General features: G+C 38.0%; 1 protein-coding gene across 2 annotated transcripts in view; it reads right to left on the bottom strand.

Annotated features, from left to right (window-relative positions):
- Window positions 1-20070, bottom strand: part of AFG1L (AFG1 like ATPase) — a gene marked incomplete at both ends in the record, with an annotated part of 206104 nt that overhangs the window by 127435 nt on the left and 58599 nt on the right. For both annotated transcript variants that reach the window (XM_080700611.1, XM_080700612.1), the window contains 2 exons: window positions 12460-12590; window positions 13508-13609. In XM_080700611.1, the coding sequence (XP_080556737.1) occupies window positions 12460-12590; window positions 13508-13609 (233 nt within the window). The remainder of the gene's footprint in view (window positions 1-12459; window positions 12591-13507; window positions 13610-20070) is intronic.

Raw genomic sequence — 20070 nt, 5'->3', positions numbered from 1 at the left:
AGAGCAGAAATAAATGAAATAGAGAACAAAAAAACAATTCAAAGAATCAATAAAACAAAAAGTTGGTTCTTTGAAAAGATTAATAGAATTGATAAACCCCTGGCCAACCTAACCAAAAGAAAAAGAGAATCAACTCAAATTACCAAAATTAGAAATGAAAAAGGAGATATCACCACTGATAGTGAAGAAATTCAAAACATTATCAGAAACTACTTTAAAAATTTATACTCCAATAGATTTGAAAACCTGGATGAAATTGACAGATTTCTAAACACAGTTAACCTTCCTACACTCAACCAAGAGGACATAGCAAGCCTAAACCAACCAATAACAACCAAAGAAATAGAAACGGCAATAAAAATTCTTCCACCAAAGAAAAGCCCAGGCCCAGATGGGTTCCCAGCTGAATTCTACAAAACCTTCAGTGAACAACTAATACCAATACTTCATAACACGTTCCGGGAAATTGAAAGAGATGGAACTCTTCCAAATTCCTTCTATGAGGCCAGTATCACATTAATCCCCAAACCAAATAAAGATACCTCAAGAAAGGAAAACTACAGACCAATATCCTTAATGAACATAGATGCAAAAATTCTAAACAAAATACTAGCTATACGCATTCAAAACTATATCAAGAGAATAATTCATCACGACCAAGTCGGTTTCATCCCAGAAAAACAAGGCTGGTTCAACATACGCAAATCAATACATGTTATTCACCACATAAATAGAACCAAGAACAAAAACCACATCATCATAGCAATAGATGCTGAAAAAGCATTCGACAAAATCCAACACCCATTTATGTTAAAAACACTGCAAAAAATTGGGATAGAAGGAAAGTACTTCAACATCATCAAGGCAATATACTGCAAACCCAAAGCCAACATTATATTGAATGGGGAAAAACTGCAAGAATTTCCGCTACAGTCAGGAACAAGACAAGGATGCCCACTTTCACCTCTCCTTTTCAATATAGTCCTTGAGACTCTTGCTGCAGCAATCAGACAAGAGAAGGAAATCAAAGGAATCCACATAGGAAGAGAGGAAGTGAAATTATCCTTATTCGCAGATGACATGATCCTTTACCTGGAAGACCCAAAGAACTCAACCAAAAGACTTCTGGAGCTGATCGACAAATTCGGCAAAGTCGCAGGTTACAAAATCAACCTAAAGAAATCAGTGGCCTTTCTTTATGCCAACAACGAATCCACAATGAAGGAAACAAAAACAACAATTCCATTCACTATAACCTCAAAACCAATAAAATACCTAGGAATAAACCTAACCCAAGATGTAAAAGACCTCTACAACAAAAACTATAAAACATTAAAAAAAGAAATAGAAGAAGACCTTGGAAGATGGAAAGATCTCCCGTGCTCATGGATAGGCAGAATAAATATCATCAAAATGGCCATTCTGCCAAAACTGATCTATAGGTTCAATGCAATTCCCATTAAAATACCAGTGACATTCTTCAGAGACCTAGAAAAATCAATCATGAACTTCATATGGAGAAAGAAAAGACCTAGAATAGCCAAAGCAATTCTCAATAACAAGAAACACGCAGGAGGCATTACAATCCCAGACTTCAAACTATACTATAGAGCAATAGTAGTAAAAACAGCATGGTACTGGCACAAAAACAGATATACTGACCAGTGGATTAGAATAGAAGATACAGAAACAAACCCACACATCTTTAGTCAATTAATCTTTGACAAAGGGGCCAAACACATACGCTGGAGAAAAGACAGCCTTTTCAACAAGTGGTGCTGGGAGAACTGGCTAGCCATTTGTAAAAAGATGAAGCTAAACCCCTATATCTCACCTAACACAGGAATCAACTCAAGATGGATCAAAGACTTAGAAATTAGACCTGAGACGGTGAAGTTAGTAGAGGAGAACATAGGTTCAACACTACAACATATTGGCACAGGCAGTAACTTTCTCAACAAAACCTCCAAAGCTCAGGAAATTAAAGCAAGAATAAACAAGTGGGATAACATTAAACTAAAAAGTTTCTTCTCATCAAAGGAAACTATCAATAACCTAAAGAGGAAGCCTACAGAATGGGAAAGGATCTTTACCAGCCACCATTCTGATAGGGGGCTAATATCCAGAGTATACAAAGAGCTCAAAAGGCTCTACACCAACAAAACAAACAACCCAATCAAGAAATGGGCAAATGAACTAAATAGACACTTCACAAAAGAAGAGATACAAAGGGCTAATAGATACATGAAAAGATGTTCTTCATCACTGGCCATCAGGGAGATGCAAATCAAAACTACACTGAGATTCCATCTAACCCCAGTGAGAGTAGCAAGCATAAAGAAATCAAACAACAACAAATGCTGGCGAGGATGTGGGGAAAGAGGAACTCTTTTACACTGTTGGTGGGAGTGCAAACTAGTTCAGCCACTATGGAGATCTGTGTGGAGATTCCTAAGAAAGGTGGGAATAGATCCACCATATGATCCAGCTATACCACTCCTGGGTATCTTTCCAAAGGGGTTAAATTCAGAGAAATACAGCAACATATGCATACCTATGTTCATAGCAGCACAATTTGTAATAGCCAAAATATGGATCCAACCCAGATCACCATCAACAGATGAATGGATAGCAAAACTGTGGGAAATACACACAATGGAATTCTATTCAGCCATAAAGAAGAACAAAATTTTATCATTTGCAAGAAGATGGAAAGCCCTGGAAAGCATCATGTTAAGTGAGATCAGCCAAGCACAGAAGGAGAAGATACACATGTTTCCTCTAATATGCCCAAACTAGAAAACACAAAGGATACCAGTAGGACCCCAGATATTAGAGGGGAAATACTAGCTAAGTTTCAATGGAAAGATAGGAGAGGAGAAAGGCCGATCTTGATTAAGGAGCATCTTCACCTGAACATGTGTAAAATTATGAATAAGACATGGTTAACCTGGCCAACCATTGGTGGGGGGGGGGAGAAAACGGGGGCGGGGGGAGAGGGCACCAAATATAGTGTAAATGTATACTATTTATGTTCAATAAAAAAATTGTTAAAAAAAATAAAATTAAATTAAATTAAAAAAAAATAAATAAATAAAACCTATTAGGGGACATAGAAACTACTCAAATTCAATTTAATGAAGATACTAAAAATTTCCAACTAACCTAGTTACCTGGGTTGCACAAGTCTAAATCATTTTTATCTTTACAGCCAATATCTTATTCAAAATTTTAGTGATTTCTTTCTCACCTGAGCAAAACCATGAAAGGGGATATGTTAAAAAAAATTCTATTTCACACTATAACTTGAAAACATATTAACTGGAAAAACTACTGAAGATTCCTTAAATTAAAAGGCTTCAGGAACTTCAAAAGTGGTAATTTAAATGAAAAGAAAAGTGGTGCTGATATTATTTAATTTGGAGCTTAGGATCATTGTCAAATTTTGCTTCCGCAAAAACACTCACAGAGAAGGTCCTTTTCAAATGCTTAAACACCAGTGGCATTTCTGATGAGAGGACAGAAAAGCTTGCAAATTTTAGCAGCAACTGCACTTTCAAATTAGATTCCCAATATGCTCACTCTAAAAAAAAATAATAGCAATTGAAGCTTGCTTAATTTTAGAAAATAAAAATGGCCATTTGACTCCATTATTGGCTAATGTTTTTTAAAAAAATTAAAAGTAGTTTCTGTACCCTAAGATTCAGAAAAATGAAGGGACACTTAGCTTACAACACAGTACAGAGGTTTATGCTGAAAACTGAAGAAAGCGAATAGTGAAGGCTTATGGTTGAGTTATACTTTGCTGTTTTTGTATTGAGGGATGTTTTTGTCCTATCAGAGTAAATTAACTTGGAGAAGCTATGACTAATTAATAAAGCAGGAGTCACTTGGTGCAGCCGGGTGCCAACGTACACCCCTTTGATCTTGTCCCTGCACTTGTTCAGCTTTGCTGGAGAACAGTAATTTTACAGTATAAGTGAACAGAAGACAATTGGCCCCACATTCTTGGAGAGCCTGCAGTTTCAGCACCCCGCATTTCATTACCACCAGGAACAAAAGAGAAGGCTACAGATTGCCAATAAGGGTAGTCTGCTAACAGAGCATGGAGACATTTCATTAGCATTAAAGAGAAGAGATTTTTTATGACCTAGAGTTGCTTTCCATTATGACTCACTTAAGTAAAAAAAAAAAAAAAAAAATGGGGGGGAACCTAATGGTTAATTTACATGTGTAAGTACTTGAGTCTCAGTCATCCACTGATTGGTACAGTGCCATGTAAGAGTGACAAACATAAGCATGCATTATCGGTAATTAGTATTAGCACAAAAATAAGCACCTATTTTTTATTAGCAGTTTTTAATAGCTTTCCCGCCTTATAAAAATGGTTAAAACTTTTTTTTAAAATGATACTGCTATCTTATAGAGCAGAATTTTGCATGATATTCTGCTCATCAGAATTTTTTGGACCATCTTAGTAAAACAACTATTTAGTGTCCCTAAAAAGAGACACGGAGACATATTAAAAAAAAAAGTTTCCCTCAGTAGTCTGATGTCTTCAAAATCATAAATGGTTTAATAAGTAACATAAACATTCTAAAAAGGACAAGATGAAAATCCGAAAGAGAACTTTGAGGATAAGCTATTCTTTTATTTCAGCCACTAAAACACATCTTAGAACAACCTATCTAGACACATTTCTCAACCAAAACAACAGTATATCTCATCCCACAGATAAAACTGAAATGCCACACATAGTCAAAGATGACTAAGCCAATGAAGGATACGTCCTGCAAATGTGACCTAACCACTACCAAAACAGAATCCGTAAAATTCTTTAAATTCAAGAACACTAAAAGGTATATTCTTGACTTCCGGGAAGATGGCGACCGAGAAAAGCGGGGCTTAAGAGCCCCGCTAACAACAAAACTCCATTACCACAAAATCAGCGCCTTTCAAAGCCAGAAAACAACATCACCAGAGAAACAAAAAAAATCACCAGGCTCCAGAGAGAAAGCGGACTGAGAACAGAGCCACAGAGGAGATCCTCACGCCCGAGGACGCGGCTTCATGCCTGAGGACGCGGCAGCAGCGCCATACTGCCGGCAGCACCGGCGAATTCACGGGACGGCCACAGCAAGCCGAGGGGAGCCGCTGCGGAACAGCCAGGCGGGATTTCTCGGCGCAGAGGGCATCTAAAGCTCCCAGTGGCTGAGCTCAGCACACGCTGCAGGGATTCAGAGTGGAAATCTAAACCAAGAAAAAAACGCCAGCCCCATAGCCGAGGGCGTAGCAGCGGCGCCATATTGCCACCGAATTCGGTACAGCTACATCTGCGTACTCAAGAACAGTGAGTCAAATTGCGGGCCACAGCGGAGAAATCCCAGTACTGTACTCACTGGGACTTGACCCAGTGGGAGAGGGGCGGTGGCAGTGATATCACACCATAGGAGAATGTGCAACCTGGCACCCCCCACAGTCTAAAGCTGCCTCTATCGACTCTCTGGGTCGGAGACTCTGTGATACAACCCAGTAAAGGAGTAGTGGAGTCTGAGATACTACTGACTCGAGATCCAGAGCACCTTAAGTGAAGTCATAGTGACCCAAGGGAAGAACCCAGAGAAGGCACAAACTTCCAAAATCATGGGAAAGAGGAATAATACTGGAGCAATGAATGCTCACAACCCCACAACATCAGAACCCGATAAAACAGATTATCAGAGATTTCTAGAAGATCAAATCAGGAAAATAACTGTAGAAATAATAGAGGTGCTTCGAAAAGAACTCAGAGAGAGCCAAAAAGAGAAAAAGGATGCAATTAATGAAGTAAAGGCCTCAATTCAAAGCACAAACAACCAATTAGAACACATGGAGAACAGAATCTCACTCTTAGAAGATGAGCAATCCAAAAATGAACGCATAGTTTCTAATCTAGGAAAAAATATCCGACAGCAGGAATCTGATATTGAAGAAATATGGGCCCATTTTAAGAGAGCTAACCTAAGAATAATTGGAATAGAGGAGGGAAAAGAAAGTGAAACCAAAGGGATCAACAATCTCTTCAAGGAAGTAATAGCAGAAAATTTTCCAGACATAGAGCAAGAGGTCGATACGCAGGTCCAGGAAACGTATAGAACTCCCTTTAGACAGGATCGGAGAAGAGGATCCCCACGCCACATCATTGTCAAAATGACCAATGTGGAAGCCAAGCAGAGAATCTTAAAGGCAACAAAAACAAAGGGCCAAGTGACGTTCAGAGGCAAACCAATTAGAATCACTCCAGACTTCCCAAACCAAGTTATGAGAGCCAGAAGGGCTTGGAGTAACATATTCCCAATTTTGAAAGAAAACAACTTCCAGCCAAAAATTTCCTACCCAGCAAAACTTTCTATCAAATTAGATGGAGAAATAAGAAGCTTCCATGACAAACAGAAACTGAAGGAATTTATGTCTTCAAAACCAGCACTAGAGAAAATACTCAAAGAGATTAACTACAAAGAAGAAATAGGTAACACACATCAGAACCAGAGAAACATGACTTTCCATCCAACAGACAACTAAGATTGGTTATCTGTGAAGATTCATTATTTATGTTAGTCTTTTACCTATCTCTAAAGGGTATTGTTTGCCTTTATTGTTGTTAATTTTTAGGATTTCTAGTTGGAATATTAATATACCTTCAGATATAGAATTTGGAAATATTTTATCCCATTCTATTAGTAACTGTTAACTCTGTTTACATTGTCTTTGGATATACAATATGTTTTTTTATTTTTTAGGGAGTTTGTATACTCTTCTGTTGCCTGTGCCATTGAAATCATAACCAAGATATCACTGCCAATTTCAATGTTGTGAGGTTTTATGACCCAGATTTTCTCCTAAAAGTTTATAGTCTAAAGATTTATATTTAGGTCTTTTATCTATTTTGAGTTAATACTTGTATATGGGATTAGGTAAGGGTCCAATTTTATTCTTTTCCATGTAATTATTATTTTTCAACAATATTTAGTTAAAAGATTATTATTCCCACCACCAAATGTTCATGGAAACCTTGTCAAAAATAACTTGACAATATAGGGAAGAATTTAGCTCTAGGCTTTTATTTAACTCCAATGGTTTATATATCTGCCTTTAGAATAGTACTACACTGTTTCAATTATTGTAGCTTTATATGGTTTGAAATCAGAAAATATACATCTTCTAGCTTTGTTCTTTTTCAAGATCGTTGTGGGTACCTAGAGTCCATATTCCATATTAGGATAGATTTTTTTTCTGAAAAATAAATATATAAATATATGATAGTTTCACCTAAAAAATAGAAAAAATAGATTCTCTGGTAAGAAAGAAAGCAAAAAGAAATATTGAAATGTTATCTTTAAGTCATCAAAAGCTTGGTATCAGACAAATGAAACTGTTATGTGAGATTATCATTTTTAATTTTTGATAAATTGCTATAATACTAGATGTCAACCACTAAGCCAAGCATGGGAGGGAGGGATAGGGAGAGAATGGGGTGGGGATTGGGTGGGGGCTGACTGGGCAATGTGTGCATGTATGTCTACAAAAGTATGTATCCCACTATGATGTATGAATACAGTGCACCAATTAAAAATTAAAAAAAAAAAAAGAAAATTCAGTCTTTGATCTGGTCATAGTGGCACAAGCCTGTAATTCTAGTAATTGCAATAAATTGCCTATTTTCAAAAAAATAAAATTAAAAAAAAAGGTATATTCTTATTTGCTTGTTTTTTGTTTTCTTTCTTTTTTTTTTTTTTTGGTGGCACTGGGGTTCCTGGAAGCCCTTCTACCTTTGGGCTACACTCCCAGACCTATTATTTTTATATTTTTATTTGTAAACAGGGTCTTTTAAGCCAGCGCGGCTGGCTTCGAACCTGCGCGATCCTCCTGTCTCCACCTCCCAAGCACAGGATTACAAGAGTGCGCCACCACACCCGGCTATATTCTTGTTTTTAAGCAGCAATAATTCTCATTCATCTCCCTAGTAAAATAAATATTATATTAATTAACACCACCAAAAGGTCAATAATAATTGGCTAAAAATCAAGACTACATAACATAATGCAATTCAATTTTAAAAAGTGATGATTGTAGATATGCTGCCACTAAGAATAAAGCACCTAAAATATCTTTCTAATAAATCAACAAGTATTGTAGTAGACTTAATAGACTTCAGGATAAGTTTTAGGTTCTATTATTAAAACATTTACCCAAACTTCACCCAGCTCAGTAGCTATACATATTTAAACATGTAATCCAAGACTTTGTAATCACATAACAAGGAAAACACCTAACATAGTGGTTACAAGGAAGGATACTGGCTCTGGATCTAAGGTGCTGGTTACCCACTGTCTGACCTTGGTCAAATCACTTAACCTTTGTGACCCTCAATTTCCTCATGGATAGGAGGAGGCAATGGCGACAAAGGCAGAAAAAATGCCTATCTTGCAAAACTGTAATGAGACACATATTAAACTCTCAAGAAATGTTAACTGTGGATATTGTCTATGTATAGTATATATGCTGAAATAATTCTATTTTTTGTGTGTAGTACTGAGGATTGAACCAAAAGGCATTCTACCTCTGAGTTACACCTCCAACCATATTCTATTTTTTATTTTGAAACAGCGTTTCACTAAGTTGCAGAGGACCTCACAAGTTGCTAGGGCTGGCCATGAACCTGTGATCCTCCTGTCTCAGCCTCCCAAGTACTTAATTCCATATTATTAATGTATAGCTGTATAAAACTTTAGTCATATGTAGAATGATATATAACATAGTGTAGTAGTCAGGAATATTGGCACATAGAAAGCACTGAATAAATAGTAGCTAATATTATAAAGTCTACATAAGAGGGGCTGGTATGTAGCTCAGTGGTAGAGCCCTTGCCTACCATGCATGAGGCCCTGGGTTTAAGCCCCAGCATCATACTATATAAAAAGGATATAAAGAACACATATCACAAATGAAATGTTCACATTCCCAATTAATAAATGGGTTTATAAAAGATGAATTTAACTAATAGGTAAACTACCTAAGCAAACATATATATTAAAGCAATGAATTATCATTTTTCATCTGCTAAATTAGACAAAAACATTCAGATAATTCAGAATGTGGACAGGAAAAAATGTTGGTTGAAGTTGTAATATGCCTTAGGTTCTATAAATGATGAGTTTGCTTGAGAAATAGTATTATATACAAGGAATAGGATTTATGAAGATAACTACTTCAATAGTTATTATTTAATACTAGGATTCATTCACTTATTTGTTAGCATTTATTCATTCATTAAAAGATAATTCTACATACTTTAGATATGTCAATACACAAAACAAAAATTCATGCCATAAAGTTTATATTTTATAGAAGAATAGAATAACAAACAACAAACATAATAAGCAAATTATGTTAGAATGTGATTGCTACAGCATCTCGTGCGGACCTTGAGCAAAAGCTCGGCCAGGGGACCCGCAAAGGCTGGAGTTCACCGCGAGAAAAACTAGCCCTTCCTCCTTCAAAAGAATTATTTTAAAATTATGTGAATTAATATGTGTAATTGGAATTTTATGTATATGCATTATAACTAAAATAGATGGGCAGTTACATGTGAGAGACTGAGTCAGTAAAGATCTTTTTTTCCCCCAAAGATAAAGTTTGGGCCAAAGATTAAGTTCAAGCTGACCTTAGTTTGGGCCAACATATAAGATTAAGTTCAAGCTGACCTTATGATATGAGGCAAAGCATACTTTCTATGATTTATTAAATGTCTGGCACCCTGTCCTGAAGTCTGTTAAAGACTTTTTCTGTCCTTGAAGTTTCCTGCTTGCATGACTGTGGTTTTGTCTATCCTGCCAAGAAAGAAAGTATAAAGATTGTAACAAATCCTGAACAAAGTTGGAGAAGCTTGCATCTGGTCTGTGTGTCAGAGTCTTCTCTCACTCTCGACCTCCACTCTTCTCTCACCAACACACGACCCCCAACTCCTGCTAGGGCTGAACCCCGGCACATGATGTATATTATGGAGGAAAAGGAGCAGGAGGTCAATGGCAACTATTCATTCATTCATTCATTCATTCATTCATTCATTTTTGTGGTACTAGGGGTTGCGCCCAGGATATTCTACTTCCAGGCTACACTCCCAGCCCTTTTCATATTTTATTTTGAATCAGGCACTCACTAAGTTGCTGAGGCTAGCCTCAAACCTCCAATTCTGCTGTTTCCCAAGTATTGGGATTATAGGTGTGTACTACCATGCCCAGCTTGCAATTTTATTTTATTTTATATTTTTTTATTTTTTTTGTGGTACTGGGGTTCCTGGAAACCCTTCTACCTTTGGGCTACACTCCCAGACCGGTTTTATACTTTTTATTTGGAAATGAGGTCTCTTAAGCCAGCGTGGCTGGCTTCGAACCTGCGTGGTCCTGTCTCTGCCTCCCAAGTGCAGGGATTACAAGCATGCGCCACCATGCCCAGTGATCCAGCTTGCAATTTTAGAGTATAAAAATAAGCTCTGTTAAGCCAGGCATGGTGGCACATGCTTGTAATCTCAGCATTGGGAGGCTGAGACAGGAGGATCATGGTTGGTTGACAGCCTCAGCTACTATTTAGTGAGGCCCTTTGCAACACAGTGAGACTCTGTTTCAAAATAAAGAATAAAAAATAGGGCTAGGGGTGTAGCTCGGAGGTAGAATGCCCCTGGGTTCCATTCCCAGTACCAGGGGAAAAAAAAGCTCCGTTAAAAAGAAGATAACTGGGCAACATCTGAAGAAGTGAGGGAGTTATTCTTATGGGTAGTGGGGGTGTAACAGAAGGACACTGCAATGGTTGCTGGCTGGTGAGGCATGAGAAGTAGAACACCACACACAGACTGCTCAAGCCTGTAGCCAGAAAATAGCACTGAGAAGGGGTGCTTATCAACATTAACCAGCTGGACAAAAAGGGCTCAGAAGTGGAGTGCCCCTGAACTTAAAAAAAAAAATACACATTTCCCTGTCTAGAAGTCTGGGCTAAGGGTGGGCACAATGGTATGCACCTGAAGTCCCCACTACTTGGGAGGCTGAGGCAGGAACATCTTTTGAGCCCAGAAGTTCAAGACCAGCACAGGCAACATAGGGAGACACCTATATTAAACAAATAATAAAAACTGAGCTTCCTGCTTTTCTCCAAAGCTTTAAAAATACCATTTAGACATTTGCTCTCAAACCTAAATGCACCATACCTTTCTCCCCTATGTACTCCCAGTTGCCAGTTGGACTCTCCCCCTCTTGCTCCCTCTCTACCTGGCTCTTTCATGGCAAGATATATAAGTAATAAGTTTCTTCATTTATTTTCTATTGTAGTAGATTCCTCATCTTTGCTCTTCTTGGGCCTTAGTCCATCAGATAACTGTCCTGGTATATCAGATTTTATATTAAGTAAGGTAATATGTCCCCACAGTATTTCCTATCAATGTTTATGCTATCTTACAGATCATAGGGAAGTCCCTATGACATAGAAACAGGGGCAAATGAAGAGTTGAAAAATTCCATTCTCATCAAAATTCTGTTTGCAAGGAATAGGCAGGCATAAGAAACCCTAGTAGTAAGGAGAGGTGTCTTTGAGACTCCTGGATGGGGACAGCACTGATAGTAGCTCACAGGAGCTGGAGCTGGGGACAGGCTTGGGACTGAAGGATCTTGGAGATCTCCATTGCTATCCAGGCAGCACTGTAGTCTCCTTCCCTTAATGCGGTTCAGTATCTTTCTATGTCTCTTTGTTTCAGTCTCATTCATAAATGGGAACTTTCTTAGGTCCCAGATAGTCCAAATTCATGAGAAAGCAGGTCTCATTGACCCCGCCCCTGCACCAGGCCACACCACACAAGTCCAAGGTGGCCAATCAGCTGCTTAAAGCTAAAAAACTAAATAGGGCTGTTGGTGTAGCTCGGAGGTGGTATACCTTTAAATATGTAAAAATAGCCAAGTGCAGTAGTGTATGCCTGTAATCCCAGCTACTCGGTGGGGGTAGGTATGGAGGGAGAGTTAAGACAGGAGGATAACAAGTTCAAAGCCAACCTCTGCAACTAAGCCAGAACCTGTCTCAAATTAAAAAAGAAAAAAAATTAAGGGTTGGGGTACAGCTCAATGGTAGCAATGGTAGAGCACTTGTCTTAGCATGTACTGGCTGTGAGTTCAATCCACAATAGCAAACAATCTTAATCATAATGATGATGATGATAAACATACATACCTTATCTTTCTTTTCTCATGAGCCACCCAGAGATAGGTTTGGACAGATTTGCTTTATGCAGGTCATGGTTTGCCAACCCCCAAAGAGACAGTAAAACTGAGGAATGTCTTAAGTCAATTTATAAAACAATGAAAAGGCCATAAACAAAATTTAAATCTTCACACTTCATTCAATATACCATTCTACATCTATGAAAAATTTCCACTTTACCTGGAATTCATCAAAACACAAGAGACAGGCTTCTTGGCTGATTTCTTCAGCTATGGGAGCAATTGGGTCATAGGCTTTGGCCATGAATCCTGCTTTCCTTTTTGGCAAACTCTGTTTAAGGCGATGTATCCCTTAAATGGGTGAAGTTAAACACAGACCAAATATTATATTACTACTACATCTAAACAACTATAACGTATTTTTAAATCCCTAAGTTAAACTTCAGTGTAGACATAAAAATTAAGTTTAAATTCTACACGCAATCAAATTTGATTATTGATATTGACTGTATTTTCTCTACCCCAAAGTAAGTTGTTCAAATATTAAAATAATCTTAAAGTTGTAAGGAAACTTCAAGACTACTCCATCTCCATCCTTGAAACACTTCAGAAATGGCAGAGTGATGGGTAAAGCTGATGGACAACAGGATGTCAGTGGTACCAGTCCCGAGGATTTCCGGGATGGCCAGCAGAAGTTGCGATTCTGCCCAATACATGATAGGTCTGGCGTATCGAAATTGAACGCCCCCTTGTCTCCAGCCGGAGGCACTAAAGCCAGTTTCGCTCTATTCATACATATACGCTAAATGCTGAAAAGTATTAAGGGGAAAACACAATGGCTGATACACAAACCACAGAAAAATGAAATAACATAAGGACACCACACAAAGCAAGAAAGCACATACACAAATGCAAATGGAATACTTACATGCTAAGGAAACACAGAATAAAGGACCTAATCAAGAATAACTTTTTGAAACAGCTGCATTTTTAACATTTTTTATCAATACTTGATAGAAATAGAAAATACCTGTCCTTCATATAATAACATCTCTGCTCTCTGACTGGGAAGTTCTGAATTGGCCTTAAGACCCAACTCTGGATGCATATCTATTTCCATATAGCACAAAACAGATAAAACCAAGTAAAATCCTGCTTCAAGAAAAAAATCGGATTTTTAAAAAGATTATATGTTTATTCACTGAAGAATACTATTTTGTGAAGTTTGCCTACTGAAAAATATCACTTCTTTCAAATCATACACTTACTTTTGTGCACATCTAGCATGAAACCATGAAAATGGACCCGTTTTTTCCTCTTCATTTCCACATAAGCATAAAACATATCCATCACCATTGTTTTCCCTGTACCTTCAAAAATAAAAGAAATTTAAGAATACTATTAAACAGCATGTACTGATTGTCCTAATGATTGTTCATTAGCTTTGAGATAATGATAACATACTCCTCTACTAGAAAGCTGAAAATTATGTTACTTTTATTTTAAATGATACTGGAGATTGAACTCAGGTGTGCTCCAATATACCCCCAGCTCTTCTTTATTTTTTATTTTGCAAAAGGGTCACACTAAACTACACTGGCCTTGAAACTGCGACCTTCCTGTCTTAGCCTCCCAAGTACTGAAATTACAGGTGTGAGCCACCGTGCCCAGTGTATGTTACTTTTTAGAAGAGCTTGTTCACTTCATTTGTTAAACTGGCTGGAAAAAAAAAAGTTGATATTACTCTTTTCTATTACAGTCTTGTTTTTAGGAAATACATTTAGTAAACATTATATGGGCAATTTTCTGTATAGAACTATACCAATAAACTGGCAGTATTTACAGATTATTCTTCAGTCTTCCAAAAGACACCAATATAAATAAAATAATTAATACTTATTTATGAGCCGGGCATGGTGGTGCACATTTGTAATCCCAGCACTTGGGAGGCTGATACAGGAGGATCGCACAGGTTCAAAGCCAGCCTCAGCTACTGAGGCTGCTCTCAGCAACTTAGTGAGACCCTGTTTCCAAATAAAGTATAAAATAAGTCTGGGAGTAAAGCCCGGAGGTAGAAAAGCCTCTGGGTTTCACCCCTAGTACCACAAAAAAAGAAAAGTAAATTAAGAACTGGGTGTGATGGCTGATGCCTATAATCCTAGTACTCGGGAGGCTGAGACAGAAGGTTGCAAGTTTGAGGACAACCTCAGCAACTTAGCAGGGCCTTGGCAACTTAGTGATACCCTGTTTAAAAAAATTTTTTTAACTAAAAAAAATAAAAATTAAGGCCGGGCATGGTGGTACACGCTTGTAATCCCCACACTTGGGAGGCAGAGACAGGAGGCAGAGACAGGAGGATCGCACAGGTTCGAAGCCAGCCACACTGGCTTAAGAGACCCTGTTTAAAAAAAAAAAAAAAAAAAAAAAAATATATATATATATATATATATATATATATATATATATATATGGGAGTGTAGCCTGGAGGTAGAAAGGCTTCCAGGAACCCCAGAACCACCAATCAATCAATCAATCAATAAAAATTAAAAGGTGCTGGGAGTATATCTTAGAGGTAGAATGCCCCTGGGTTCCATCTCCAGTACCAAAAAAAGAAAGAAAGAAACATTATTATCTAATGTAAATATTGAAAATAAATAACAGAAGTAGATTAGAGAACTGGAGAATGGCCAATTATAATATTTTCCTCTTTAAGAAAAAAATGAGAACATAGGTCTTTTAAATGAGACCTACTTAAGAAATTCTGATAGTCAATCCTTATAATTATTTAATTTTCAACACTGAAACTTTTAATCACTATAATTGCATTAGTAATTAAATAGTCAACAGCTTGAGCACTTAACACAGGCATACACAAAAAGCCTTATTCCATCACAGAAAACCCAGTGATCCAGGGACAGTGGCCGTGCAGCAGCTCAGTTCATACCCCAGTGTCCCTCAGCATGTGCTTGGCCTAGCCTCCATCCTCCCTTCTCCCTCCATCCTGCCCCACCCCACAGTGCCCATGCTCTCCTAGAAGGAGCTGCAATCACTAAAAGTCAAAGGCAGCTCCAGAAGTAAGAACTGGGTCTCGTCTTTTGGGCTTTCCTGTGCTTCATAAGATGACTTTGAGCCCATGCCACTTGAGTGTCGGAATGTTTTATATATGAAAATACAAATTTCAAACAGATTATGAATGAAAAGGTCATTGTGATTGAAAAATAGTTATTTGCAAAAAATATTCAATCCGACATCTCTTAATAAAATGAGTAGCAACAGAGCCGGGCTCAGCGGCACATACTTGTAATCCTTGTACTTTCAGAGGCTGAGACAGGAGGATCACAGTTCACAGACAGCCTCAGCGACTTAAGTGAGGCCTCTGCAACTGTTTCAAAGTAAAGAATGCTGGAGGTGTAACTCAGAGGTAGAATGTCCCTGGGTTCCATCCCTAGTACCGCAAATAAATAAAGCAGATTTTGAGTCATTAATAAATAAATCTTTAAACTCTGCTGTGTCAGGCAGCATGGTATACTGTTAGATCCAGGAATGACCATGAATTATCTAATCCAAAATATGAATAATAGCAGGCAGGAAGAGCACAGGTTTGTGGTCAGCCTTGTTTACTTAGTGAGGCCCTCCGCAACTTAGTGAGACCTTGTTTCAAAATAAAGAATAAAAAATAGGGCTCGGGGTGTAGCTTGGAGGTAGAATGCCCCTGGGTTCAATCCTCAGTACTACAAAAAAGTAAAATAAAATAAAAATGAAATTATAACATGCCATCACATAATAGTTTCTGGAGATAAAAGCAAAAGAAAGAAATCAGAGGGAGTGGAGCCTGGAGGATGCAGCTCAGTGGTAGAGCTCAGGCTTAGCAAATGTGAGGTCTCACGTTCAATCCACAGAAGCTAGTGTTATATTCATATCAAACAAACTAGACTTTGGGACAAGAAAAAGGACTGAGGTACATGTTGCTTGGAGATAGAATGTTCCAGTTCCATCCCTAGTGCCACACACACACTAAAAAAAGGAGATAAATTATTATAAACAACTTTCTGCCAATAAATCCAACTCAGAAAAAGGGGTAAATTCTTTGAAATATATAAATTACCAAAACTGAAATAAAAGAAATACAAAATCTAAATAATTTAAGCTGGGCATGGTGGCGCACACTTGTAATCCCAGCATTCGGGAGGCTGAGACTGGAGGATCGTGGTTCACGGACAGCCTCAGCTACTTAGTGAGGCCCTCTGCAACTCAGTGAGTGAGACCTGGTTTCAAAAAAAAGAATAAAAAATAGTGCAGGGATTGTAGCTCAGAGGTCGAATGTTTCTGGGTTCTATCCCCAGACCCGAAAAAAAAAATCTAAATAATTTATTTTTTATTTTCAGAACTGGGAATTAAACCCAGGGGCATTCTATCTCTAAGATACACACTCAGCCTATTTCTTTATTCTTTATTTTGAAACAGGATATCACTAAGTCGCAAAAGGCCTAAGTAGCCAAGTGGGTGCAAACCTGTGATTCTCTTATCTCAGCCTTTCAAGTACTGGGATTACAAACATGTACCACCATGCTGGAAATAATTTCATATTTATTACAGAAATTGAATTTATGATTAATAACTTTCCCACAAAAAAACTACAGGTCCAAATGACTTTAATAGTGAAAAGTATCAAGTATATAAAAATTAAATAACACCAATCTTACATAAACTCTTCAGAAAATAAAGGAAAAAGGACTAATACTTGGGAAGCCAAGACAGAGGATCACCAATTACAAGACCAGCCTCAGAAATTTTGTAAGACCCTATTTCAATTTTTTTTTTTTTTTTTTTTTTTTTGGTGGTACTGGGGTTCCTGGAAACCCTTCTACCTCTGGGCTTCACTCCCACCTATTTTATATTTTTATTTGGAAACAGGGTCTCTTAAGCCAGCGAGGCCATTGTACCAGTTTGTAAGCTTTGTATGAGCAAAGGCTGGGTCTTCCTTTATTCACCATTACATTTCAGAAGCAACGTGCTGCTGGCACAAGGCAGATGCTCAGTAAACATCTGTCAAGCGATGACAAGAAAAAGGTGAGGAGACACTGAAAAGGGTGGCAAGGAAACCAGCACTAGATTTCACTCACTTCACATTTTGCTTGAGTCTATAAAGAATCATGAATAAAACCTTATGTTTTTCTCTAGAGAGGTTTCTTTTTTTAAAAATTTATTCTTTCTCTTCTTTTTTGGTTCTGGGAATTAAACCCAGAAGCAGGCTACCTCGGAATTATATCCCCAGCCCTTTTTATTTTTATTTTTTATTTTGAATCAGGATCTCACTAAATTGCCAAGGGTCAGCTGGGCGTGGTGGCGCACACTTGTAATCCCAGTGTTTAGGAAGCTGAGACAGGAGGATCGCACAGGTTTGAAGCCAGCCTCAGCTACTTAGTGAGGTGCTCAGCAACTTAGTGAGACCTGTTTCCAAATAAAGGATAAAATAGGTCTGGGAGTATAGCCCGGAGGAAGAAAAGTCCCTGGGTTCCACCCCTAGTACCCTCCCCCAAAAAAATTGCCAAGGGTCTCACTGAGTTGCTGAGACTGACCGCAAGCCTGAGATTTTCCAGTCTCAGCCTCCCAAATACTGGGATTACAGGCCTGTGTCATCATAACGGCTTCTAGAGAGGATTCTCACGAAGAGATAAACTTGTAAAACCTAAAACTTTTAAGTTTTAACTTTCAAGCCCTTAATTTGGGAGCCAAAAGTGACTACTCGGGAGCACCCCCTAGCGGTCCCTTTTCACAGCTGTCCCTTGTAAGCCGCAGAAAGTGGCTGGTGTCTCCATCACCACCTCCACACAGGGCAGAACTATGTTTCCCTAGTCCTACTTTTCAATTGGTGAAATTAAGAGTCCAGTATTAATCGGAAACAGGTAAAACAAAACCAGGAAGCAACAGAACAGACTGATAACCAAAATGTACTTTTATTCTCTTCTAATGTAACAAAGAAATCCTGAGCCCTACTATCGTTGCTATAGAGTGCTGGTCAAGAGCAGAAGGCTTGTAAGAAAGCCAGCTGTAGCTGGATGTGGTGGCACACACCTGTAACCCCAGAATTTATGAGGCTGAGACAGGAGGATTGCAGGTTCAAGACCAGCCTCAGCAATTTAGTGACTCTGTCTCAAAGTAAAAAATAGGGCTGGGGTATAGCTCAGAGGAAGAATGACACTGGGTTCCATCCCCAGTACCACAAAAATAAAGAAAGAATCAAATAAATAAAAGTCAACTGTAGGATAAAAATGAAGACACAAAATGCTACTACTGAAGCTTTGGGCTTCTGTAAGAGATGTGCTAAACATTCTATTAATGAAAATATTTATTTTCAAGATTGACCATGTTAATCATATATATCAACTCTGCAGAAATCCCCTGGATTGGGGGTCCATCCAAGTCAGTCAAGTCCATCTATGAAGAAAGAGCAGAGTGAGGTGGGCACTAGCCCAGTCAGGAATGGGAAGCAGGGAAGAGGAGCTATGGAGCAGACATCCTCTTTCCCATTAAGTCACTACAGGTATAGTGCAAAGGGAGAATGCCTCTGGGCTCAATCCCCACCTTGTACTACATGTTTCCTAAGCCCAAACAGGTAATAGTGAAGAGAGTAATGGTGGAGAATAGAAAGAATAAGAACCAGAATGCCGGTGATGGCATTCTGAGGCTATTCTCCCAACCAGAGAGCCCCCTAAAGTAAGAACTTGACCTTCTATTACCTATTTTGTAACTATTCTAAACTGGTCATAGCCACAAAATGTATATCACACTTCCTATTTCAGAATTCCTTTCTCTTTTCTTATTATTAAGATTACCCAAATGTTGCCATGTACATAGCCTACATGAATGCCCCATGTTATCACATCACTTCTCATTTTTCAAGTATTCATATGGATTACTTGTATTGTACCTCCCTTCAATAAGTTAGAATATGGCTGTATTTTCCACACTAAAATCCAACAACTTTCATATATTTTTTCAAGTCCTTTTATAGAAGTGGAAACAGTTGTACTTTACTAACCATGTCTATTTATGGTTAACTGGTTAAGACAATAAGAGAAACAAAGACAGTTAATTTTCACAATGACTGAATATAAAAGTAAAGATACAGGAAGTAAAATGTTCTCAGGAAGCAAAGAACAAGAGCTGACAACAGACTAACATAGGTTAGTGGTACCCAAAGGTACAGACAGTAAAACAGATTAAGCATCTGGTTATTTATTTATATTTATATTTATTATTATTATTATTATTATTATTATTATTATTATTATTTTGCAGGTTTGGGGATAGAACCCAGGGGCATTCGACTTCCAAGCTATATCCCCTGCCCTATTTTTTATTCTTTATTCTGAAACTGGGTCTCACTGAGTTGCAAAGGGCCTCACTAAGTAGCTGAGGCTGAGAACCACGATCCTCTGGTCTCAGCCTCCCGAATGCTGGGATTACAAGTGTGCGCCACCACGCCCAGATTAAGCATCTGGTTATAAACAATTAGTAAATACACCTGAGTCTCAAAATTCCAACTCGTCAATGAACTAAGAAAAAGAAATAGTTTCCTTATAGAATATAATAAAACAAAATAGAATTTGAGCTTCTTTAATATTTTTTAAATCTGTATTTTTTTTAATTGGGGGTTGAATCCAGGGGTATTCTACCTCTGAGCTACACTCCTAACCATTTTTATGTTTTATTTTGAAAAGGGTCTCACTAAGTTGCTGAGGTTGACCTCAAACCTGCAATCCTCCTGTCTCAGCCTCCTGAGTACTGAGGTTATAGCTGCATGCCATCACACCCAGTTTATATATGT

This window comes from Muscardinus avellanarius, assembly GCF_963383645.1.
Source record: "Muscardinus avellanarius genome assembly, chromosome: 8".
NCBI classification, from domain to species: Eukaryota; Metazoa; Chordata; class Mammalia; order Rodentia; family Gliridae; genus Muscardinus; species Muscardinus avellanarius.
Note: the sequence above shows the minus strand (reverse complement) of the source record. Positions and strands in the feature narration are given on the sequence as shown.